Source organism: Sphaeramia orbicularis, chromosome 9, assembly GCF_902148855.1.
Source record: "Sphaeramia orbicularis chromosome 9, fSphaOr1.1, whole genome shotgun sequence".
Taxonomy (NCBI): Eukaryota; Metazoa; Chordata; class Actinopteri; order Kurtiformes; family Apogonidae; genus Sphaeramia; species Sphaeramia orbicularis.
Window position 1 is genome coordinate 4,069,067 of NC_043965.1, and position 26,078 is coordinate 4,095,144.

At 34.6% G+C, this 26,078-nt stretch overlaps 1 protein-coding gene across 3 annotated transcripts in view; it reads left to right on the forward strand.

The window, feature by feature from the left end:
- Nucleotides 1–26,078, forward strand: part of bmp2k (BMP2 inducible kinase) — a 118,532-nt gene that overhangs the window by 36,455 nt on the left and 55,999 nt on the right. For all 3 annotated transcript variants that reach the window (XM_030143138.1, XM_030143139.1, XM_030143140.1), the window contains 2 exons: nucleotides 7,630–7,751; nucleotides 21,155–21,236. In XM_030143138.1, the coding sequence (XP_029998998.1) occupies nucleotides 7,630–7,751; nucleotides 21,155–21,236 (204 nt within the window). The remainder of the gene's footprint in view (nucleotides 1–7,629; nucleotides 7,752–21,154; nucleotides 21,237–26,078) is intronic.

Below are 26,078 nucleotides of genomic sequence, written 5' to 3' on the forward strand. Positions count from 1 at the left end.
TTCAACATCTCTGCCAAGTCGTACCCCAACCGAAACAACATGTTGTGTTTTCCGGTTGTTGCTATGTTTCTTCCTCTTCGTTTTTATTAGATCACGTGAGATTTCTGGCTTGGAGGACTAGATTCAAGATCAGCGGTGGGGCAGAATTGTTAATGTGTGCTGTGCTGTGTTTAGATTATCAGGGCACACCACACACAGTACGATCAAAACTGTTTAATGCCTGATTTTTTTTATCTTCATGTGTGGGGTCTGTAACAGATAAAAACTTTCTTCAGATTTAAGATCATTCTTAATGTGTGTACCCCGTTTTAGCATATCACTCAGTCATCACAAACACCTACCTGTAGAAGCCACGCGTTTTACACAGGTTCATAATATCCAGTAGATTTTATTTAACCTTTATTTAACCAGGTTGGTCCCTTTGAGATGGGGGTCTCTTTTTTAAGGGAGACTTAGCCAAGACAGAAGCAATACAGTCACATCATTACATTGGGTATTGAAAATAAAACGGTTTATGTTTTCAGCAAGTATTATAAGAGAAAACAAGTGTAACAGCTGGACTTCCTCAACAAAAAAGGATCTGAGCTCTACATTAAGGTTTGTAAGGCTGGTGCACAAACAATGCTGTAGTGGATTTTTTTTTTTTTTTTTTTTTTTTAACAAAACCAATAGGAGGAACTTGTGAATTTCCCCCCAGAACAGTTCTTTAATAAATTTAACGTTAGGTGAAGTTTTGAAGACTTTGAGATAGAAATCTGCTCGGTCAGCAGAAGCAAGCACACTTTGGTTTCACTTCACTGCTCGTTCTGACTCCTCTGCTTCCTCTTATGGCTTCCTTTGCCAGCTTGCTCTTTTATTTCCTCTCCTTCCTCTTTTCCAATCCCCCTCTGTTTGTTGCTCATCCACCTCCTTTTTCCTCTTTGTCCTCCTCCTGAAGCACCAGACTCATGCTATGTACAGGCCACAGTAGTTCTCGAAATTCCTCAGCGACTTTCAAGCTAATTCAATTTTTAGAATAGATTTTCGATTCACTGGGAGGTTACGGGCCAGATTTACTCTCATTTTGCTGATGCTCGGAGAGCCGTGGTAATTTCCCACCCTCAGTGGCCCATCAGTGGGCTGCTGTACGGCGTCCAGTTGGACAAGCCTCTAAACAGAGCGGTCCTTGAGCTGCACAGGCCGGGCCTCTGTTCGCTGTCTATCTGTTCTGCCTACATGGCTTACATAACATCGCAGGGACACAAAAGAGCATGGAGGCCCAGTCACGCATCGCTAGGGGAAGTGAGAGTGCAGAAAAAGCCCCTTAACCCTGGGCTGTCAACAGTATTGAGACACTCTGTCTCACTGTCATTAACTCAGTTTTTCTTAAATGTTTGAGATCTTCTGCTCTTGATCGTATTGTTTTGTTTTCTCCTTCATTTCTGTGTTGAAAAACCTACAAATTTACCTCCTCAGATCTTCACTTTTCATATCTAACGCACTTGTTGCATGCTCAACTTTGTATCTCCCTCTTTTTTGGTGTTTTCTTTCTTCTTTTTTTAATTTATTTTTTATTTTTGTTTTTGAGAAACATAACACAAATACTTACAATAACAGAACAAACAGACAGCAGCGGGAGAGTCCAACATTAGAGCAGCATCTAGTCCACACCTGCATCAATATACTCATAGCCATATCAGTTTTTTTTCCTTTATGGTAAAGTTTGAGGGCCCATTGAAATTATAGGAAGTCCAGCCTCACAGTTAAAACACAAGTGAGCCACTTTGACCAATTTTCAGTAAAAATATCAGTTTTACCTCTCATTTTAAATGTGATTCTCTACATAACATATATATTGTACACGACATCAGTCCAGTCATTTATAATAGGTATGTCTCTTTTAGGGATGTAACGATATGAAAATTTCATATCATGGTTATTGTGACCAAAATTATCATGGTTATCATTATTATCACGGTATTGTTGAAATTGTGCCCAAAGGGTCAAAAAGTACTTATACACACACTGAAATAATTTAACTAAGTTGTGTTTTGAAAAAAACAAACAATAAAATAATTGGCACAATGCACTTTATGTTGGCAGAAACATTCAAGTATAAACCCTTAGTGGTCTGAGCCTATTTTGGCCGTTTTTCAGTCCTTTTGATTTTGCCTTTATATACTATATAAACAAATGTTTATTATACCCATGTTTGGAATCTTTTTTTTCAGCACAACTGCATTTATATCATCTGGCTATTATTTTTTTCACTTTAACCTACTATATCAACACAAAAGGACAAAAAACACTCAAAAAAATATATAAAATCCAATTTGAAAAATGTATATAATTTATTGCATAAATAACAGAAAGATGCTTAACGAACCTTTTCAAAGACTTTAAAAGTGAATATTGGTTCCAAATATTAGGTGTATAAAATTAAAATTGTAATAAAGTAAAACTATACTCAAATATTTGACATAAAAGCAGATCTTTACATTGGCGTTTTCTCCAGAAAAGTACAATAATCAAACACGGTTATAATGATAATTAGAATTTAAACGGTAATACTAACCGTTGGCAATTTTACCGCGGTTTATCGTTATACCGGTAATCGTTACATCCCTAGTCTCTTTTCAGCCATTTTCCTGGTCAAGGCCTTCTTACTTGCTACTAAGAGTAATCTCAATAAACATTTATCTCTCTTAGTACACTTGAGTTCTTCTAAATCATTGAGGTACGTGGTTTTTAAGTCAAATGGTGTTTTCTTTTCATTGCTTTTCATTTTCTTAATTTCCCATATTATCATTTAATTCATTTTTCTGTTGCTAACCAGGCTTACTTCAGATTTTTCCTCTGTTGTGGACTTGAAATTAAATATATTAACTAAATATTGAAGGCTTATGGGCTTATCTGGTTTTGCAGCCAGAACCATCACTTTTTACCCCCCAGGCAACGTCTGGCCAAAGGGGTATTGTAATCGATTTGTCGTTGGTCCGTCTGTCCATTCAATGACGTAATTGCATTATCTGAAGAATGCGTTGAGATATCTGCACCACATTTATACTGTGGATGCATCTTGGTATGGAGCAGAAATCAACTGAAAATAGGTGACTTTGACCTACTTTTCCAGGGTCAAATGGAGACATGACCCCTTTGTTGGAGTGATGTGTTTGCTTGAAACAGCCTTGTGCAGTTATAATATCTGAGTACTTTCAAATATAAATATGTATGTAATAAGTTTACACAACGACAATCCAATCTAAATTGTAGGGCAGTAACTTTCAACAGAATCTTGCACTATATTGGACCGAGAGGTGTTAAAACTGTGCAGCATGTCGTTGTTGATGCGATGCAATGAAGTTCAACACTGACACTAGATATACTCATTAAAAAACAAACAAACCCCTGAATCGCACCCAGTAATGAAATCAAGAAACGGCAGGACATGATATCAGTGAGGAGGAGTAACTGATCCTGACCTACCACTGCCTCATTAGGTCGTTCTAGACTTTGGATCTGAACTATCATGCAAAAACCCAAACAAAATTACTGATGGAGACAGTGGTAGATCAGGAATATGTTTATTTAGAGGTAAAAATTGCCGTTTTTGTCCTGGAGTCTGGTGGTTTTGATATATCCGTTTGACTTTAGAATGATGAGCTGAAACTGTGCAAAGTTTAAAGGCTCAGTATAGAAGATTTGAGCTTGGAGTCTTTGTTATCCCAGGAACTTGTTGGTTTTTGACATGAACTGACTACATTTCTAAGCTAACGACAGGGCTTTTCCTTCCAAATTCCTGTAAAAATCACTGCAGGAAGCATAAAAACAGACTGGTTTTCCCAGATCAAATAGTTGGAATTGGTCTTCAATGGACTTTGTTTTTAAGCTTTTTCTTGTTCATTTTTTCAGCTTTTCAGTTTTTCTGTGCATATATATGTAATCATAGAAATAATATTAGTCTAAAGTTACAAGAAATTATAGATTCTTTCCTGGAAAATGCAAAATCTGATGCAAAAGGACACCAAAATGCCCTAGACATGCCTCTAAATCATCTCCAGACTTGTAGTAATAGTTTAAAATTGCCAAACTTAGGCTCAGGACCCAAAATGAGCCATAGAGTTATTTTAATTGGTTGAATATATAGCAATAAAGTGATGTCAGTTTTAATATGTGAATATTTTCTTAATTAAAACAAGAGTAAATAAAAGGCTGAAAACATTTGGACCTCTTTTATAAGAATATCTGAAATGGAATGCACAGTTTTTGAAGAATAAGTATGTAAGGATTTTTGCAAAACGAGTTCTCTACATTGAAGTCACTGTATTGTGGCTTTAATCATCGATGCTTAGTTGCAGCTTTGCTAGTGCCCACAAATTATCATAATTTGTGGATGTGCACATTCATATCAAACCCTTAATATCAAAGTAAAACACAAACTGATGCTTGAGAGGAACGCTCTAAAAATGATGTAATATTTGCTTTCACCACACTTACAGCTGTGTGTGGACTCAGCCCTTCAGATATGCAGATAACTGGGTTTTCCTGACACACTTGAATGCATCCAACCCTCTATCTGATTCTGTACAAATCAGTCTCTGATCTGTTTTTAGGCTGAGATGTTATTGAAATCTGCCTCCTGTATCCTATATCACTAAACAGATAACACAACTCCCGAGGCAGAATGACTGTAATGAGGACCTGTCGCTGCTCTGTCTCTGTTCATTTAATCACACATCTGTGTGTGGGTGGGAGATTACAACCTTATTTATTAATTATTGTTACAGATACGCAGTGTGATTAAATCAGGGTTGAGCCGCAGGTCAGTTTGTTGTTTGATGTCAGAAACGCAGCTGATCTCATTTTGCTGAAACTTTCCACTTGCTGCTGCCATGTAAACCCTCCTCCCAAAGTGGCATCACATGGCTTTAGAATTTATCGGCGCAAAGTAGTTTACGTCAGGCTTCATGTTCTCCATACGTTGGCTGTTGCTCATTCTTCACTAAGCCTGTAGTCAATAAAGAAACACAGCTGTAATGCAGCTCAGCAGATGCAGACGTTTAACTCATTCTCTACAGGTAAACAATTAAGAGTCTCCTATTGTCAAGTACGTTTTACTCTTGACACTAGTACCAGCTGTTCCCTAAAAAAAAAAAAAAAAAAAAAAGCATAATTTTTATCACTCAGCTTTTCATTTCTGGTACTTGGAGATTGTCAGTGTTTATATTCTTGGGAACTCTGGAATAAGATTAGATCAGATTAGATTTAGAGGTTGAGCGATATGTTTTTTTCTAAGGCCGATGCCGATTTAAAAAAATAAAAATAAAAAAAATTGGTCAGCCAATTGCCAATATCTACAGCCAATTTCTGAGGCTGATATTAAAGGCTGATTTTTTTTTTTTTTTTTAAAGCACATTGACCATAAAATACAATTGAAACACTCAGATAATTATGATTTTTATACAAGAAAATAAATGAAATTATTAATACACGTATACATTAGTACTTATAATAGTAATATCTGACAACATTTTTACCACTGATCATATATCGGCTTTCAAAAAACAAATAAAAATAAAATAAGGCCGATATTGAAAAAAAAAATCAATATATTGACCCGATATGTCAGCCGGCCGATATATTGGTCTACTTCTAATTAGATTAGATAGAACTTTATTGATCCCGTGGGCAGAGCCATTAGGAAATTAATGTTCCAGTATCAGCACAACACCGAATGTATACATTTAAGAAATATTACTAGAAAATAGTAGTAATAGCTATAACAACAGTGGTGAAAAAACAGGCAATTGCACATAACAAAGTACTAGTAGAAATGACAAATAACATTGTAATGATAATAAATGATATTATAATATGCACAATATGTATATATAGTTTAATAATCACTGGATGAAAAATATAATAAAGTGATAATAGTCGTAACAGTGATATATAAGTATATAAATATGAAAGTAATTGTAATAGTAATAATGTTAATAATAATAATAAGCAATAAGAGAAATAAATTGACATTGACAACAAACAAACATTACACACTAGAATAAACATTAAGCAACACTGAACAGTGCCACTGGTGGAGCATTTCACATTTGCTCTAAGTGTTCTAAGTGGTTTATATATAAAATATCCCAGAAAAGTGTTTCTACAGAACCACAGATAAAAAGATCACCCTCAACAAGAACAGTGACATACTGTCGGTTAAAAGCGTCAAATCTCAAATACTGAATTTAAAAGCGGCAGATATGTTGTATGTGAGATGTTTTTGTCGGACAAATCTACCTGTAGATGATGTTTGCTGATGTTACGGTGCTGATCTGACTAAAGCTGGACTGGATTTAATACACAAAACAGCCCGTTTCCAAAACAGGAGCAGCTTCTTATCTTTATTTAATGTCTGAACAGGCTGTCAATGGACGACTAAACCTCGCAGTAACTTCCTGTTAACCGTTTTGAGTTCTTGTCCCAAAACAAACAGAATGTCAACCTGGCTGTTTATTTGCAGTGCAGTTTGTGTTGGAAACAAAATAAGCACACAGTTTGAGTCCTGGAGGTGTGTTCAGTGTGGATCGCACAGTCGGTCCCTATAAACCGGATTAGAGGAGTCTTACATTTATTGATTGTTGGCATCAAATATTAAATGTCATTAGTGAAGTCCTTGAAGGAATTGAAGATTTCAGACTAGAGTCTTTACACACGACACACTGAATTATTTTATGTTTTGTTATAATGTATTATAATATATTATGGTGTTATGTATAATACTATGTTTGTGTTTTATGTATGTTTTTAGTGTGGATGTAAAGCTGAAAGTTCTTCTTTCTATAACTTCTGCTGCTGCTGTCATGAGATTTTTATTTTTTTAAGCTTTATTGATGGAATTTTTCAACATTTATAGAACTTTTCAACATTTAACAAATACAACATTTATAACTGACATGACAAACAAACAGAACCCATAGAGGGGGGAAAAAAAGGCAAAACACACAAGACAGTCAAGACAATGACAATTCAGGTACATTTAAGGAAAGAAAATAAATAAATAAACAAAACAGGCCAATAACAATATAAACAACTAAAATATATTTACAGTTCCTGGCCAGGTAACATATTCACATAGTGTAAAAGAGGCTCCTCCCATATTTTGTTAAATTTGTTGATTGAGTTATTTAGGGTGCACCTGATTTTTTTTCTAACTTTATATTAAGCATGATGTCTCTGATCCATTGATTGTGTGTTGGAGGTAATGAGTCCTTCTCATGAGATTTTTAATCATAATGTCATCATGTGTCTATTTTTTATTTTTTTTTACTGGATAAACAAAGGTTAATTAAAAAACACTGTAAACACTGAACGAACCCAGACAAATTCAGTCCAATCGGCGTTAATGTCTAATTGACATCCAGAATCGACCCCATCCTTAAGACTGTGCACAGTTTTTACCATAAATTATAATAAGATGCTATTTTTTGGGTCTGGTTTTGACTTTTGGTCTCCTCTAAATTTTTGTTAATTAAAGTAAGTATGTGTAAAACTGATATGTGTCCTGTTGCGGTTGTTGTGATACTTTGACCGTTTGCTCCTTTGTCCTTTTTTTTTGAGACGTTTATGTGTGATTTGCTCTTTTCCCAGGTTGAAAACATCCTGCTCAATGACCAGGGGAATTATGTGCTGTGTGACTTTGGTAGTTCCACTCACAAGGTTTTGCTGCCACATAAAGATGGAGTGACCGCCGTGGAGGACGAGATTAAAAAGTAAGTCATTCCAGTCATAAAACTAAATGTTACAGGCTGATAAATACTTGTCACTATCACTTCTCGGTCACAGCTCATTTTTAAAGTTCTTTTGTTTTTTGACTTTGTATTTTTATGCCAGTTGTTTTAATGCATTTTCCTTAAAAACCAAGCTTATAGACTCACAGTGTTCCCGGAATCATTATAATATAACTTTTTGGAGAAATCATGCCACCTTTTGTGGTGACATTTAAGGTAAGCAGATTTCTGCAAAAAGATAGATGTTTGTTTGTTTTTTTTATCACAGGAACATGGGAATGTTTTGTAGAAACTCTTTTGGGCTTTTAACCATTAAAGTATAGTTGTAGTTTTTATTTCTTTACTCCTGAGTGACAAAAGGAAGTTTAGCCAACTGCACCATTATAAAAAAATAAACTTAATTTTACTCCTACTGTGGCGGGAAAGCAGAGAAATAATGAAATAGTCCATCTACATTCACAGCTCTCCTTTCTAAGTGGATGCTTCTATGAAACTGGGTTTATTTTGGTATCTGGCACTTTTCCAGGTTTTTAGACCCAATAATAAAATAGAAATTTGGACATATTTCCCCCCAGGATGTACCTAATGATGACCTCAGATAAATGCAAAAAAAATTATACTCTTTCTCTGAACCATCCCATAATTAATGAATTTTTAATAAAATATCGGGGCAAAAAATAGGACCAAAATTGGGACAAAAAAATCTCCCTAGGTGTCAGTGCATTAGATGTGAAAACATGTCTGTAAATGGTCTTCTGTAGACTATAAATAAAGACACTATTAAATGTGTCAATCCTAGTGGTTTTTCTAATCCACACATGTGGGTTTTTCATGAATCTCAATCTCATTCCAGGTTTGGTGTGGAACCCATCGTGTCCACTTGTGTTACATAAAGAACCTGCTCAATTAAACACATATAAATCGCGAATGACTTTGCAACAGCGGTCAATTTTGTGAAACACTCTGCCTTGGATAATTAGTTCGATTCCCAAAATGTACCTGTGAGAGAATAGAGAGATATTTTAAAAAAATAGTAGCGCATAATTTTCGTGTCCTTTTGACTGTGTTACACGCAGATTTTTGTATTAAATATAATGTAAAATAATATAAAAATGTGTTTCATCTGAAAAATAGCTTCTCTTTTATCTCAGTATTTATTTTTAAAATAGACCCAAAGTGCTTCCAAACTTGCTTCAGCACATTAGTCTACATCTGGTTTGAATTTTTAGCCCCCTTGTCCTGTTTTTAGGGCCAGTTTCATAGAAGCACCCAAATGCTATTTAAACCCGTGTCGTACAAGTGGATTACTGATAATTTCTCATGTGAGAGTCTAACAGGGTGCTTGCGGAGGTCTTTGAAGTCTTTTAAAAAGTATAGAATTTTGAAACGCTTTTTTCTATACCTGGAAAAGTCTGGAATTTTGTGTGAAAGTCTCAATAAAGTATGGAAAAAACTTTCTCTCATAGTCGAATTTTAGAGTATGCTCAAAGGCACATCATCTTGTAAGATAAGAAACACATGAGGACAGCATATTAGTTTCAGTTTATTTCAAATATGCAACAAAACAAAGTAATCCTACTTTAGTCCTTAGAAATTAAACAGATTGGAAAAAACATGAAAAACTTGCATGAAAACAAAATATGACTTCATTTGCACATTCGAAAAGGAGTGGGAGGAAGTATAATTAATAACACTTATAAAACATATAAAAAAACTTAATAATTTCACTAACCGGTCAGTACTGGAATGATTCTAGTCAAACTTATTTGTGTGGTATTCATGCACTTTGGTGATTTTCATATGTTTTGAAAATGTTTCGGTCAGTAAAACACAATTTAAAGCAAATTATGCATTCATTCATTCATTCATACATTTGTTAAAAAGAACTTTTATACTACACACAACCAAAAAAATTGGAACGCAAGTATGAAAGAACATAAAGCCAAGGTCTGGGGAAAAAACAGTTTTGAAAATGTATGGAAAAAGTCTGGAATGTTTGTTTGGATAAAGAACAAACACCCTGGTTGAAGTATTTAAGAGAGCAGCTTCTTTTTAATCTTTATTGATCAGAGTTGCCTCATCAGGAAACAGGAAGTTCAAGGTTTTATAGGTTCTTATGAAACGTTTGTGGTTCCTCGTGCCCTGGACTGTTGACATAGAAACCACTATAAACCTAAATCATAACAAAGTCGACCTAAATATCAATTTTACGTACGTTGCTAATTATCACATGAATGTTAAATACTTATTTCTGTCCAGTTTAAAGGCCAGTTTTACAAATGACAAAAGAAGCAACGTTAAAATGTTGTCAATGATGGTCTAAAGTGAAGTTGGCAAAAATTAAATCAGACTTGAATCCCACTTGGGATCGTTGTGAAGCTGAGCCGGCCACACTGTCTCACATTTCATTTCATTTAGTAGTTGATTGTGTTGTAGACAATCCTAATAAATTAACTGTATCAATAACAGTAAAAAGGGGCAGCTTTTGTCGACATGGCTAGTATCCTGCTGTAGTCCCTGGCCTGATGACAATAAGCACCCTAAATAAATAAATAAATAAATAAATGTTACGACACATTAATAAAAAAGAGAGGTAAGAATAAGAGACAAGATAAATCAATAAAGATAAAAAAGATAAAAGAACAGTGAAGCATCAGTCCAATCATACAGAGATGGCACATATAATCCAAACATACAAAATCAGCATATACAATATCACACAATACATCAGCACATAATAATATAATAATGATAATAATAATAATAATAATAATAATAATAATAATAATAATAATAATATCACATATAGACAGATAGCATCCATGGTCATGACACAATGTGCTGGTTTTGTTCAAAACTGAAAAACTTTCGGCAGTTTATATTTAAATTTCTCTCTGATGTAACAGGGTCTCATATTGAACCTGAGGCAACAATTGCAATATTGGGCATTGCATCACATTCTTTTCATTTTAACCAAAAATCTAAAAATGTGATTGCCTTCACCACTTTTGTAGTTCGTAGACTAATACTACTTAAATGGAAAGATAAACAACCTCCAGCATTTAAATCTTGGTTTCTGGATTTTTTTTTTTACATCATTAAACACTGGAAAAAATGAGAGATTCTATCAGAGGATGTGCCACTAAGTTTTCAGTACCTGGCAACCTGTTCTGAATCACATAAAAGAGGTAGATCCCTCACTTATTCCACACTAGTCTTATTAATACGAGTCTCTGACTAATATCTTTATTATTTATTTATTTATTTATTTATTATTATTGTTAATTATCTTTTTATGGTGCAACAAGGTGGGAATGTTCATGGGTTTGGGTATTAAAAAAAAAAAGATGACTGTATTATGCTTTTCTGGATGACTCAATGTGTTATAAAAACACTTTGAAGATAAAACAGTGTCAATGATGCAACAAGACAAAAACACACCTGCAGTTGTGGAACTTATCATGAAAACAGCCGCCATTTTGTGGTTTTAAACTGGTCTTCACGGTAACAATATGACGTCAAACACTTCGTAAAAACCACAGAGCATTTCACAAACTATGAAACATGAGACTCAAAACTATAATGATGAATAGTTTGTTCACTGAGGATGTCAACAAAGTAAACCCTCAAGACAGAAGAAGAAAATCTACTGTAAATCATAATATAAAAATTATAATTATATATAGCAGTATCTCACAGTAATAAAAATTAGCCCTACTTTCTTCTTTCTTTCTGTTTTTCGGAGTGTGTTGCTGCAGGTTGTATGTGTGTTCATGGTTACAAGCAACAGAGGATTGGCCCAAATAATCAAAGCAACATTTACTTTATTTGTATTAGCCTCCACTAATACAGAAACGTATTTATTTGTTTATTTTCATTTATTTATTTACTTAGTGCTAGCTAAGTATTGTGACAGGGGTAACAAAAACAGACCAAAAAAAATGTTCATAAGACATAGACATTAAGCAACACAAAGACGGGTGCAAACAGAGGGTTATTTACAGGCGCGTTTTTGTGCGTTTGTGTGTATATAAGTGTGATTATTTATGGTGATTTTGTGCGAGTTGGGCATATTCAGGTGGAGACAGAAGAGGGAACGAAAACAAATTTGACAGTCTAATAAGTAAAATTGTCAAGGGATGTGCGTATACAAAAGCGAGAAATCAGTAAAGGGCTTTAAATAATGGTATAGAAAGAAGCTTAAGGGGAAAAAAAGAAAGAAAAAGAAAAGAAGAGGAGAAAAAAAGAAAAAAAAAAAACCCTCAGCAAAATCGGTAATCCCAAATACAATAATAGTGACAGCCTTTTCTTTCTTTTTCTTCCTCTCCTCCCCTCTTTCTCCTCCTTTTTCTTATCATAAATCAGTAAAGGGTTTTTTAATGATAGTATAGAAAGAAACTTAAGGAAAAAAAGATAAAGGACAGAAAAAGAAACCCCCCCCCAGCAAAATCAGTAATCCCAAATACAATAATAGTGACAGCCTTTTCTTTCTTTTTCTTCCTCTTCTCCCCTCTTTCTCCTCCTTTTTCTTATTATCTTAAATCAATAAAGGGTTTTGAATAATAGTATAGAAAGAAGCGTAAGGGAAAAAAGAAAGAAAGGAAAAGGAGTGAAAAAACAAAAAAAACTAAACAAAAAAGAAAATGGCAAAATCAATAATCCCAAATTCAGTAATAGTAGACAGCCTTTTCTTTCTTTTTCTTCCTCTCCTCCCTTCTTTTTCCTTCTTTTTCTTATTATAAATCAGTAAAGGGTTTTAAATAGTAGTATAGAAATAAGCTTAAGGGAAAAAAAGGAAAAGGAGAGAAAAAAAAAACAAAAAACCCCTGAAAAAAACTAAACAAAAAACAAAACAGCAAAATCAGTAATCCCAAATATAATAATAGTCACAGCCTTTTATTTCTTTTTCTTCCTCTCCTCCCCCTTCCCTCCTCTTTTCCCTTCTTTTTCTTATTATAAATCAGTAAAGAGTTTTAAATAATAGTATAGAAATAAGCTTAAGGGGAAAAAAAAGGAAATGGAGAGAAACCCCCCCCCCCCCATAAAACCCTGAAAAAAACAAACAAAAAAAAAACAGCAAAATCAATAATCCCAAATACAATAATAGTCACAGCCTTTTATTTCTTTTTCTTCCTCTCCTCCCCCTTCCCTCCTCTCCTCCCTTCTTTCTCCTTCTTCTTCTTATTATAAATCAGTAAAGGGTTTTAAATAATAGTATAGAAATAAGATGAAGGGGAAAAAAAAGGAAATGGAGAGGAAAAAAAACCCAAAAAACCCCTGAAAAAACAAACAAACCAAAAAGAAAACAGCAAAATCCATAATCCCAACTACAATAATAGTCACAGCCTTCTCTTTCTTTTTCTTCCTCTCCTCCCCTCTTTCTCCTCCATTTTTTTGGAGGGGGTAAGGCCAAGAAACTGTTTATGCCGGGGTCAAAACACAACAAAGCATGTAAAACAACATATAATACATGTTAAAAGTCTCCATAACATGGTAAAGACGTGACAAACTGTTTTCCACCATAGTTGTTGATATTAGGGTTATTAGTTAATGTGTTTTTAACCTGCTTTAACGGTTAATTCAGCTATTAACCCTTTCATGCATTAATAATGAGAAGCTTAATCAAGATTTTTTTTTCCTTGGTGTTTTTAATTCCTCTTTAGACATGAAAAAACAAACAAACAATGTGATTGAATTTTTTTATGAACCTGTTTTTCATGGCGTTACAAAAATATCCACTCAGCTGGACACCATGCGTTTAATTTTAGAAGCAAAGAAACATGTATTTACTGATATACTGCATAAAAACTATGAAATAAAAACATTGATACTGCTAATCTGATGTTTTCTCACATTTTAACATACCTACATGGAGATAATTTGCTAAAAAAAAAAAACCTTTTTGTTAAAAAAAAAAAAAAAAAAGGTTAATTACAGTCTAATAACAATTAGAATTTTTTTACACTCAAACATGTTTCTGCAGATCAGGTTTATCTAGAACAGCAAATTTACAGTAATGGTGTGAATTACTGTGCATGGGATGATGCATAAGTGTCCACTGTGTTGGCTGATATGGAAATAAACCGACAAAATCCATAAATATACAAGAGAACAACACCTTTGAACAGCTGTCCACTGTAGTGACCACTATGCATGAAAGGGTTGAACAAACTTAATGCTGGTTTCATGTGACATTTTTGAGTACAGACTATTTACTAAACAGATATTGTATTGTATGCCAACCTGCTTTCTTTACCACTCAACTTTACACCATGTGGGAAAAGTGATATAAACACTTCTACAAACACTCACATCATATATGTAATAAGTTGTTGAGGAGGAGGCACAATAACGTGACTATTGTAGTGTCAAATCCCTGCGGTCCGCTTCAGTCTGTCCTGTTAACTTTCCCACATTTACAGCTGCAATAAAGAGCAATCTGCAGCGCTTATCGACAGTATATGACCGTGTGTAAACGGTCCTGCACACAGAAACATCAGGTCTGTGAGCTGGGACTCATTCAAACAGATGACACCGTCCACAGGCCACATGGTACTCAGATTTACAGATTTATCTCAGCCCGGTTCGGTCCATAGGCAACGGCTCATTGAACTATGATCAGAATAAGTGAGGTTAAGTAAACTGATGGGGTTGGGTAGTTTTAGGGGTTTTTGTGTAGTTTTAGGGGTTTTTGTATAGTTTTAGGGGTTGTTGTATAGTTTTAGGGGTTGTTGTGTAGTTTTGGGGTTGTGTAGTTTTAGGGGTTTTTGTGTAGTTTTAGAGGTTGTTGTGTAGTTTTAGGGGTTTTTGTGTAGTTTTAGGGGTTGTTGTGTAGTTTTAGAGGTTGTGTAGTTTTAGGGGGTTGTTGTGTAGTTTTAGGGGGTTGTTGTGTAGTTTTAGAGGTTGTTGTGTAGTTTTAGAGGTTTTTGTGTAGTTTTAGGGGGTGTTGTGTAGTTTTAGAGGTTGTTGTGTAGTTCTAGGGGTTTTTGTGTAGTTTTAGGGGTTTTTGTGTAATTTTAGGGGTTGTTGTGTAGTTTTTTTGGGTTATGTACTTTTAGGGGTTGCGCAGTTTTTTGGTTTATGTGGGTTTTTTGGGTTGTGTAGTTTTAGGGGTTCTGTAGTTTTACCGGGTTGTGTAGTTTTAGGGGTGGTTGTGTAGTTTTTTTGGGTTATGTACTTTTAGGGGTTGCGCAGTTTTTTGGTTTATGTGGGTTTTTTGGGTTGTGTAGTTTTAGGGGTTCTGTAGTTTTACCGGGTTGTGTAGTTTTAGGGGTGGTTGTGTAGTTTTTTTGGGTTGTCGTGTAGTGTTTTTTGTGTTGTGTAGATTTTTGGATTGTAGTTTTAGGGGGTTGTGTAGTTTTTTTTGGGTTGTTGTGTAGTTTTTTTTGGGTTGTGTAGTTTTAGGGGTTGTTGTGTAGATTTAGGGATTTTGTAGTTTTAGGGCTTGTGTAGTTTTTTTCGGTTGTGTAGTTTTAGGCGGTGGTTGTGTAATTTTAGAAGTTGTGTAGTTTTAGAAGTTGTGTAGTTTTAAGGGGTTGTGTAGGTTTAGGGTTTGTTGTGTAGATTTAGGGGTTGTGTAGTTTTAGGGCTTGTGTAGTTTTTTTTCAGTTGCTGTGTAGTTTTAGGGGTTTTGTAGTTTTAGCAGTTGTGTAGTTTTAGGGGGTTGTGTAGTTTTTTGGGGGGAGGAGTTGTGTAGTTTTAGTGTTTTGTTGTGTAGTTTTAGGGGGTTGTGTAGTTTTAGTGTTTTGTTGTACAGTTTTAGTGGTTGTTGTGTAGTTTTAGTGTTTTGTTTTATAGTTTTAGGGGTTATTGGTAGTTTTAGTGTTTTGTTGTATAGTTTTAGTGTTTTGTTGTGTAGTTTTAGTGTTTTGTTGTGTAGTTTTAGTGTTTTGTTGTGTAGTTTTAGGGGGTTGTTGTGTAGTTTTAGTGTTTTGTTGTACAGTTTTAGGGGTTGTTGTGTAGTTTTAGTGTTTTGTTGTACAGTTTTAGGGGTTGTTGTGTAGTTTTAGGGGGTTGTTGTGTAGTTTTAGTATTTTGTTGTATAGTTTTAGGGGTTGTTGGTAGTTTTAGTGTTTTGTGTAGTTTTAGGGGTTGTTGTGTAGTTTTAGTGTTTTGTTGTGTAGTTTTAGGGGTTGTTGTGTAGTTTTAGTGTTTTGTTGTGTAGTTTTAGGGGTTGTTGTGTAGTTTTAGTGTTTTGTTGTGTAGTTTTAGGGGTTGTTGTGTAGTTTTAGTGTTTTGTTGTGTAGTTTTAGGGGTTGTGTAGTTTTAGTGTTTTGTTGTGTAGTTTTAGGGGGTTGTTGTGTAGTTTTAGTGTTTTGTTGTACAGTTTTAGGGGTTGTTGTGTAGTTTTAGGGGGTTGTTGTGTAGTTTTAGTATTTTGTTGTATAGTTTTAGGGGTTGTTGGTAGTTTTAGTGTTTTGTTGTGTAGTTTTAGTGTTTTGTTGTGTAGTTTTAGTGTTTTGTTGTGTAGTTTTAGTGTTTTGTTGTGTAGTTTTAGGGGATTGTTGTGTAGTTTTAGGGGATTGTTGTGTAGTTTTAGTGTTTTGTTGTACAGTTTTAGGGGTTGTTGTGTAGTTTTAGTATTTTGTTGTATAGTTTTAGGGGTTGTTGGTAGTTTTAGTGTTTTGTGTAGTTTTAGGGGTTGTTGTGTAGTTTTAGGGGTTGTTGTGTAGTTTTAGTGTTTTGTTGTGTAGTTTTAGGGGTTGTTGTGTAGTTTTAGTGTTTTGTTGTGTAGTTTTAGGGGTTGTTGTGTAGTTTTAGTGTTTTGTTGTGTAGTTTTAGGGGTTGTTGTGTAGTTTTAGTGTTTTGTTGTGTAGTTTTAGGGGTTGTGTAGTTTTAGTGTTTTGTTGTGTAGTTTTAGGGGGTTGTTGTGTAGTTTTAGTGTTTTGTTGTACAGTTTTAGGGGGTTGTTGTGTAGTTTTAGTATTTTGTTGTATAGTTTTAGGGGTTGTTGGTAGTTTTAGTGTTTTGTTGTGTAGTTTTAGTGTTTTGTTGTGTAGTTTTAGGGGGTTGTTGTGTAGTTTTAGTGTTTTGTTGTACAGTTTTAGGGGTTGTTGTGTAGTTTTAGGGGGTTGTTGTGTAGTTTTAGTATTTTGTTGTATAGTTTTAGGGGTTGTTGGTAGTTTTAGTGTTTTGTGTAGTTTTAGGGGTTGTTGTGTAGTTTTAGTGTTTTGTTGTGTAGTTTTAGGGGTTGTTGTGTAGTTTTAGTGTTTTGTTGTGTAGTTTTAGGGGTTGTTGTGTCGTTTTAGTGTTTTGTTGTGTAGTTTTAGGGGTTGTTGTGTAGTTTTAGTGTTTTGTTGTGTAGTTTTAGGGGTTGTGTAGTTTTAGTGTTTTGTTGTGTAGTTTTAGGGGGTTGTTGTGTAGTTTTAGTGTTTTGTTGTACAGTTTTAGGGGTTGTTGTGTAGTTTTAGGGGGTTGTTGTGTAGTTTTAGTATTTTGTTGTATAGTTTTAGGGGTTGTTGGTAGTTTTAGTGTTTTGTTGTGTAGTTTTAGGGGTTGTTGTGTAGTTTTAGTGTTGTGTAGTTTTAGGGGTTGTTGTGTAGTTTTAGTGTTTTGTTGTGTAGTTTTCGTGTTTTGTTGTGTAGTTTTAGGGCTTTGTTGTGTAGTTTTAGTGTTTTGTTGTGTAGTTTTAGGGCTTTGTTGTGTAGTTTTAGTGTTTTTTTGTGTAGTTTTCGTGTTCTGTTGTGTAGTTTTAGGGCTTTGTTGTGTAGTTTTAGGGTTTTGTTGTGTAGTTTTCAATGAAACCACTGGCCTTCAATTCCATAAATCCTCCAAACCTTTATTCAGATTAAATCCTGCGGTGCCAAAGGTCTCTAGTGCTTAGTATACACAGTGACCTCCTCTTCCACTTAACATCTTGAACTCCATTGTTCACACAATATGGGATTTACTGCACTAATCCTCTGAATGACTCCAGGATTCATTCAAGACCCACCCAAGAGAATTCAAGCTGTACTAAGTGGAAACAGAGGTCACACTCAATCCTGTTTCAGCCTGTAGAAGCCTATAGTTCACAGGTTTCTGCATATTCATAGTTGTACACGTACATCCTATACTTCCTGTAACTTAGTTTTAGTTTATTCTAATTTTAGTTTCTAATTAGTCACATTTACATCTTAATAAAACATTTCCACATATATTTGTCTTATAATATTTGATATATCTTTGATTTTATTAGTTGCTTCTGGCAGGGTGTATTACTCTTTTATAGTTACGTCTAAATGGTGAACATTTTATTTAAGTGTTTTTTCGACTTTATTTTTATACAAATGTTACAGTATACAGAACAAACAAACAAAAAACCGACCACAACAGTTAGAGCATCTAGGTTCAACCTTGACAAATAAAATACAGACAGGTTCAGGACAAATTAGGCAAAAAAGTCAAAATAAGCATACGCAAGTGTAAAATTGTACAAGTTCAAGGATTTCTTTAATTAGCATAAACATCCCATTTTTCACAATATTTTGTTTTAATTTTTTTTTTTTTTTTTTTTTTACATTTGTCAGCAGTGAGTCTTAATGAAAAGGTCAGTCTTTCAATGTCATACATTTTTTTCACAACACATGTCCAGTCCAGAAGTGTTGGGGGATCTTTGCACATCCATTTTTGGGTTATGGCTTTTTTTTTTTTTTTTTTGCCCCTGCTAAAAAAAAATAACAAAAGATATCAGTCAGATTTCCTCATCTCCTGTGATAGGTTACCAAAGCAATTCACAATAAACAGTGAACATTTTAATGTTTCTTTTGATGAAAATAAAATACAGACACAAAATTTCTGATGTGCTTAATAACGTGGGTTAGCCTAACCTTAAATATTTTATTTTTTATTTATTTTATTTGTTTGCATATCACAAACTGCAAGAGAAAAAATTAACAAAACAATTTTCATGCAAGTAGTACCATTGTGCAGGAGAGGATAGAGGCCAAAAAAGACTTGTATAAATCCCCCCCCCCCCCCCCCCCCCAGAAATAAACAATACACAGGAAAAAAAAAAGAATTAAAAATCCCATATAACTGAAATAGTAATCTAAAGTAAAAACAATAGTAATACAAATCAAATGATATAAAGCCTTACATTTTTTCGTAAATTAGAGTCCTTTTCAGATGCTTTTTAAATAATGATCACTATAGGCTAAATATAGGCTAACCATAACCTTAATCCCACTGTATACGTCTACATCTACAAACACTGATTCCTTCCACTGATTTTAAAGCGAGCGTTAAAACCTGGAATCGAGACTGTTGGTCTGTAAATGTTTCAGTTGATTGTATATGTTTTTTTCTGTTGTAAATGCTTTTTTTTTTTTTTTTTTTTTTTTTTTTTTAATAGTAAAACTGTAATGTTGTGACTGTATCACTGTCGTCTTGGCCAGGTCTCCCTTGAAAAAGAGTAATGTGGCGAGGTTTTACATGCTTTTTAGATTTTTTACATCATTTCATTTTACTTTATCAAACTGTTCTCCAATATTTTAAGGGGAAAGATTCCCAATGAACTCCACTAATTTTATTTGACAGCCATATTTAAGGCTTGCGGAATCAGTAACGTCTTTTAAATCACTTCTTAAAACACATGTTTATAGACTTGCCTTTATGTTGAAGATTTAATTTGACCGTTTTGGTTATTCATTTATATTGACATACATGATGTATATATTTTTCCATTCCTTCATTTTTGCATTGATTTGACAGCACCGTGTTATTTTATTTGTGCCCTCTCTACTTCGATACATTAAAATTTAATCGGAGTGTCATGTTTTCGCGTTTGCTGTACATATCTCTTTTATTGTGCTGTGGTGTTTTCTATGTTTTAGTGTCTTTGCTTGCGTCTTATTTATTTATTTTTTTTTTCAATTGTATCCTGCTGTGGTGCCCTTCTGCTTTGTCTGTTAAAGCACTTTGTAAAATCAGTTTTTAAAGATGCTATTTAAATAAAGTTATAATTATTATACTATTATTATATTATTGCACTCTTTTGTTTTGTTTGTTTGTGAAGCGTCTTTGAGTGTCCAAAAAAGCGCTATATAAGTGTGATGTATTATTATTATTATCTACAAGAAAATTAAGTGTGGAAAAAACATAAAAAGCCAGTGTATCTCTGTTAGAGGGGTACATCTGTGGAATAATCTGGAGCAAAACTTAAAAATGTCTTCAATTTGTGCATTTAAAAGGATGTATAAATCCACTATAATAAAAAAATATAGAACATTATAGAAGTGCACATAAAATAAGATATTATTGTAGTTAATTGGTTATCATGATAAGAAGATACTATCATATTTATTGGTCATTGTATTTGGAGTAAATATTTAAAGTACATATAAATATTATAGTTTATATTAAAAACGGTTGATTATGCAAATCTGATTGTGTGTGAGGTGACTAAAAAAGTGTATGTGAATGGTTTGTATGGATGTTTTGTGTTATTGTAAAAATATACAGAGGAAAATGTGTGTTAACAAAGCAAAGGAAGCGGATCTAGTTTGATTACACTGAGTTACAAAAAAATGTTTTTTGCAAGTTGTCTAGGTTTTTTCAACTGAATTAGGACCATTTTGCACCGCTAAATCCAAAAATGACATCAGTTTTTCCTCAATCAGGTCAGGTTTTTTTGCTAATTTGATTTTGAAAAATTTGATCTTCTCACAAAATACAATGATTAATACCAAAATAAGATTGGTAAGCACACTTTATGAAACTTGTGACTTGATTCCTGTTAGGTACAATGGTGTATTCACCGCAGATATAGCAGAATATGTCAGGCTTATTTTTGCAAGATCTTCTAGTCGAAGCCATTTCATTCACCTGTAATATTAAAAAAAAACATTAATCATAAATTGGCAAAAGTCAAATCTTCAGAACTCGTTTATTGCAAGAAATATGAAAGAATTTTGTATCATGATGTGAAACTGCCCATAAATGTAAGCAAAAATGTTCAAAAGCCAGTATGTAGCATAGTTCAGAAAGCTGACCTGACTGAGCAAAATTAATGTAATTTTTGGATTCAGCACACCAAAATTATCCTAAATCAGCTCCAAAAAGTGAAACAATAAATTTTTTGTTGACCAGTGTAATTAGTTTGTAAGAAGGGGGTGGGAGTCAATAAGTTGTACTTCTTCCCACTCCTTTTTGAGCACAGAAAAATTGTATTTATTTATTTCTTTTTGACCATGTTGTAGGATTCTTTATGTGATGATTCTGTGTGCTTGATATAAACTACTACTACTATTATTATTATTATTATTATTATTATTATTATAATTACATTTTGACCATTATGATGAAGTTCCGAAATGTCTGAAGTAGACTCATGATGGATCCAACTGATGCTGAGTCATTGAAACACTAACCTGCTGTCTTTTTCTTCCTGTTGTTGTAACTCACAGATACACAACCCTTTCATATCGGGCGCCGGAGATGATTAACTTGTACGCAGGGAAAGCCATCACCACTAAGGCTGATATATGGGTAAGATCTCACTGTGTGTGTTGAATGTGTGTGTGTGTGTGTGTGTGTGTGTGTGTAACGGAGCCTGCAGGGCTGGTTTGTCTGGCAGCGTCTCGTCCAGGACGTCATTCTGCCCCGACTGGTTCCCTCTCTTCCTCCTCCTCCTCTTCTTCCTCCTCTGCCCTGAGCTGTTTGCCTCCAGCAGCTCTCCAAAAGCATTTTTCGCTCATAAAACATTAAGCGACATCATTCACAACAAAGCCAGCACTCCGCATACACACCCTCCTCTCTTTTCCCTCCGTTCATGACTGTGCAGCGACAGACCCGGTTGAAGATCTTTGTGTACTTGTGCGAAACGGGCTCTGGCTGAACGGAAGGTGTGAAGCGCTCGGGCAGGAACAAGGGGCTTGGACAGCGGCCATGTTGAGCCGCGGTGCAAATTGATGCACTTAAAACAGCCAGAATGTTAACATGTGGCCTATACACACACGTCTGATCACAACAGTAGGCCTGTGCATCATAAAGTCGCCTCCTTTTTTTTCTACTTTGTTTTGGGCTTCTGAGCCGTGCAATATGACAGTATATTAGAGCTGCAACCGATTAATTGATTAGGTGCTTGAAGCGAATGCAAAAATTCCCGATTCGATTATAATCTATTTATTATGCGAGTGTGATTGTATTTGTGTGTTTTTTTTATGTCAAGGATTGTACCTTTTAGGATCGCACTTCTTAATTTTGTTATACAAATGTACAATGACAATAAAGATATATTGTATTCTATTCTATTCTATAATTGACTCGAATTGATTGAAGGGAAATATTCTTTTGTAGTTTTCCTGAATTGAAGCTTCTTTGTGCATCACAATAAGCGCCCATGTGAAACACAACAGTGGAACCAATGTTTAACAGCAGAGAAATGAAGGAAACAAAGCTTTGATTCAGGAGAATTGTGGTTGAATAGTTTTTTTTTATCACTTTGAGTCGATTATTCGGTTGCAGCTCTACAGTATATACAGGGTTTCTGCGGGTCAATAAAAAGCATTTAAAGTCATTAAATAGATTTTGTGAAAATTAAGGCCCTAAATGGTATTCAAAAGCATTAAATTTGATGTCCAGAGGCATTAAAAATATTGAATACACTTGATTCACAATTTATTTTGATTGTATAAACATTTAATAATTTTGATTGGAAGTATAGTGTGATGATTGACAGGTGGAACCCTTTAACACTTTCAGTGCCATGGGCTGATTAAATCGGCTTTACGAAAACAACCTGTAAAGTGCCACGGGCCGATCAGATCGGCTTTGGAGAACACGCCATATTTGTGTACAAACAAACCATCCACCCCCATTTCTTTCTCACATTTCGATGACGTTCTTTCTGTGTCCCCCTTTTGAGACCAAGCAGACGGGAATTTGAGGTCACGTGACCGAATAATATTTTTATATCTTTTTAATGTTTCTTATTCTCCGGTGTTTCATCAGAGGGAGCCCTCCATGCCGGGGGGCGGCTGTGGACTCCGGGGGCTGTGGCGCCTTCTCTCACTGGGGTCCACTCCTTTCTGGTGGGTGGGGGTCCCAGTTGGCCCTCTCCCACTAGTTGGGATGCGGGGCTGTGTTGCTGGTGCCTGGTCGCCGGGGTCGGCGGCTGCCTCCTGGTGCGGATGGCTCCCTGAGACAGCGCCTCCTAAATTGATGTTTTACTTTTACTTGTACATTTTTGTTCTGGTCTACCCGTGCTCAGTCAGTCTTCTTAAGTATGTGTGAGCTTGTGGGTTTGCATGTATATGTGTGTGTGTGTGTGTGTGTGTGTGTGTGTGTGTGTGTGTGCGGATGAGTGGGTGGGTGTGGGTGGGGGGCGGTACTGATTTTTAAACTGATATGTAAAGCACTTTGTGTTACAGTTTTTAATGTATGAAAAGTGCTATATAAATAAAGATTATTATTATTATTATTATTATTATTATTATTATTATTATTGTTCTGAATTATGCAAATTACGATCAATAATGAATCGGCTGCGTCCGGTGCGTTTTGGATCTAATCAGCAATCGGTCGGATGTTACCGAGCGGTTTCCTGCAGGATTCTTCAAATATTATTAAAACGACGCGAAATACTGAAAAACGGCCAAATTCTGTGGCACTTTTAAGGCTTTTTAGCCCCTTAACTGTCTGGCACTTAAAGAGTTAATTGACTATTGTTTATGACCGATACACAAAGTCACAACACCGGATGCTTGGAATGCAACATGTTGTGAGTGTGCTCACGCTGTGGGAATATTAACAAATGTCGGAAAAATGGGAAAATGCAAGTTTCAGCTGAAGTGATGGGAGGAGGAACTATTCAGAACCTGGTTAAAGCCTGTCAACGGTAAACCAGCATAAAACTATTTTTAAAACTGTATCTGCAGTTGGACATGGGCATTAAGTTTGTTTAAAGTGGCATTAAATAGGGCATTAAATTATATTTGCTGATACCTGCAGAAACCCTGATATATCATATCAAGCTAGAAAAACGTCTGTTGTTTAACCCATAAAGACCCAAACAACCACTGGAAACCTAAAGCATTTACTGATCTAAAAGGTTTAATAACGTCTTAACCACTAATCCTATCCATACATGTAAATAATTGGTGTAAAATACAGTTTATCATCTTTTCATGGTCATCAGATATGACCCATTTGGACGTTCAGAGGCTCCGTAGTTACCGCGGAAACACTGTCATCTTCTACAACATTGATTCGCCAGCAAAACCCATGGAGTTGGATCAATGACAGTGAATGGACACACTAGGTTTATGCTCAGTTAATGAGAGATTTGCTGAAAAAGTCACTTTTTCTTCAGTTTTCTCTGTTTCTGATATAATAACCCTCAACTTTAATCTGAATCTTTAATCTTGTATGAACATCTAAATGATCAGTGAATTAAATATAAGGAAATACATGATTTTCACTGAAAAAAAACAAAAAAAACAAAGGACAATGTTATAATAAATGGTGATCAATCGCTCAAAAAAAGTTAAATATGGAGAAGTAGCACGGATCGTCAGTGATCCAGTCAGCATTTTGTATTAAATACTTTTCTACAATAAATTGGTTGTCAACATAAATGCTGTTCCTTGTTAAAAAGCTTAGATTTTCCACAACTGAGCTATTAAGTTTATTTTACAGTATTCAGAAACAAAACATAATTAGTGAAAGAATGTCCTAGATAGTGATCAAAGCTAATGGGACAAGTGCATGGTGTTCAGGTTGTATTTTATCCACAATAAAAAAAAAAAGAAAATGTTCTGAAACTAGAGGTTTTTACCTTTAAATGAGGTGCCATTGATTAGTTTGAGCCTTGTGCGTCTTTTGTTACTAGCTTTGGAACTTGGTAAAGTGGAGAAAATGAATACAAATTAGGTTGGAAGGAACAGGTTAAATCAGGTACAGTATCAGTCTGTGCAAATTTTAATCACAAAAGGCTGCAGTTAAATGGTGTAGATTACCGGTTATCTAATGGCAGAAATGGGGAAAAAGAAACACAAAATTTGTCTGATGTTTTTGAGTAAATAATACCAAGCAGAGACATTCGGTGCAAAATTAACTGGAATCAGTTATCACGGTATGATTTTTTTTCCCCCTTCCACCATATCATGCAGCTTCAGTTGTTTGTATCATAGTTTGGTGTTTTTACTTTGTGTTCTTCCTCAAAGTATATTTGCATGAAGGCAGCACAAACAAACACTGAAGTGACTGTGACACAGAACAGGTTTTATTTAAATACAGGATGTGATTTTCAGTCATATCTTTCAACATTCAATGTATGACAGTACTTTTTCTCTAAATACTTTGAATATTTTACATGGGTGCTCCTATGAAAAGGGTCCGAAAAACAGGACGCGGAGACTAAAAATTCAAAGCAGATGTAGATGAATGTTATGAAGCAAGTTTGGAAGCACTTTGAGACTATTTTAAAAATAAATATTTACTGAGATAAAAGAGAGAATATTCTTCAGATACAACACATTTTGATATTATTTCTCTACAGAAATCCACGTGTAACACGGTAAAAAGAACATGAAAATTACATGCTACTACTTTTTCAAAAATCTTCTTATTCTCTCACAGGTACATTTTGGGAATTGAACTAATTATCCAAGGCAGAGTGTTTCACAAAAATGACCGCTGCTGCAAAATCACTCACAATTTATTTGTGTATGCAACACCAGTGGACACGATGGGTTACACACAATAACCTGGAATGAGACAGAGATTGATGAAAAACCCACATGTGTGGATTAGAAAAAACACTAGAATCGACTCATTTAACACAGTGTCTTTATTTATAGTCTATATAAGACCATTCACAGACATGTTTTCAAGATAAAATGCACTGACACTTAGGTAGTTTTCATGTCCTAATTTAGGTCCTATTTTTGGCCTAATTTTTTTTTAAAAAAATCATTAATTTTGGGATGTCTCAGAGTAAGAGTATAATTTTTTTGCATTTATCTAAGGTCATGATTAGGTACATAATGAGGAGAAATATGTCTAAATTTCTCTTCTAGTATTGGGTCTAAAAAGCTGGAAAAGTGCCCGATACCAATATCAACCCAGTTTCATAGAAACACCTATATACCATATGTACTCTACAAATGAGGAGCACTTATAAGATACTTAAGTTGAATTTTATTTTGCTCTAATATTCAGTTCATTTAGAATAGAATGCCTTTATTGTCATTATACATATGTACAGTGAAAGTAAGAGACAACTCTCTTTTGGTGATAAAATAATAATAATGTTTAACTGTGATCCTTTACCATATGATGTCTGTAGGTAAAAGTGCCTGGAGTTTTTGTCGTTCCCTCTTGACTCTA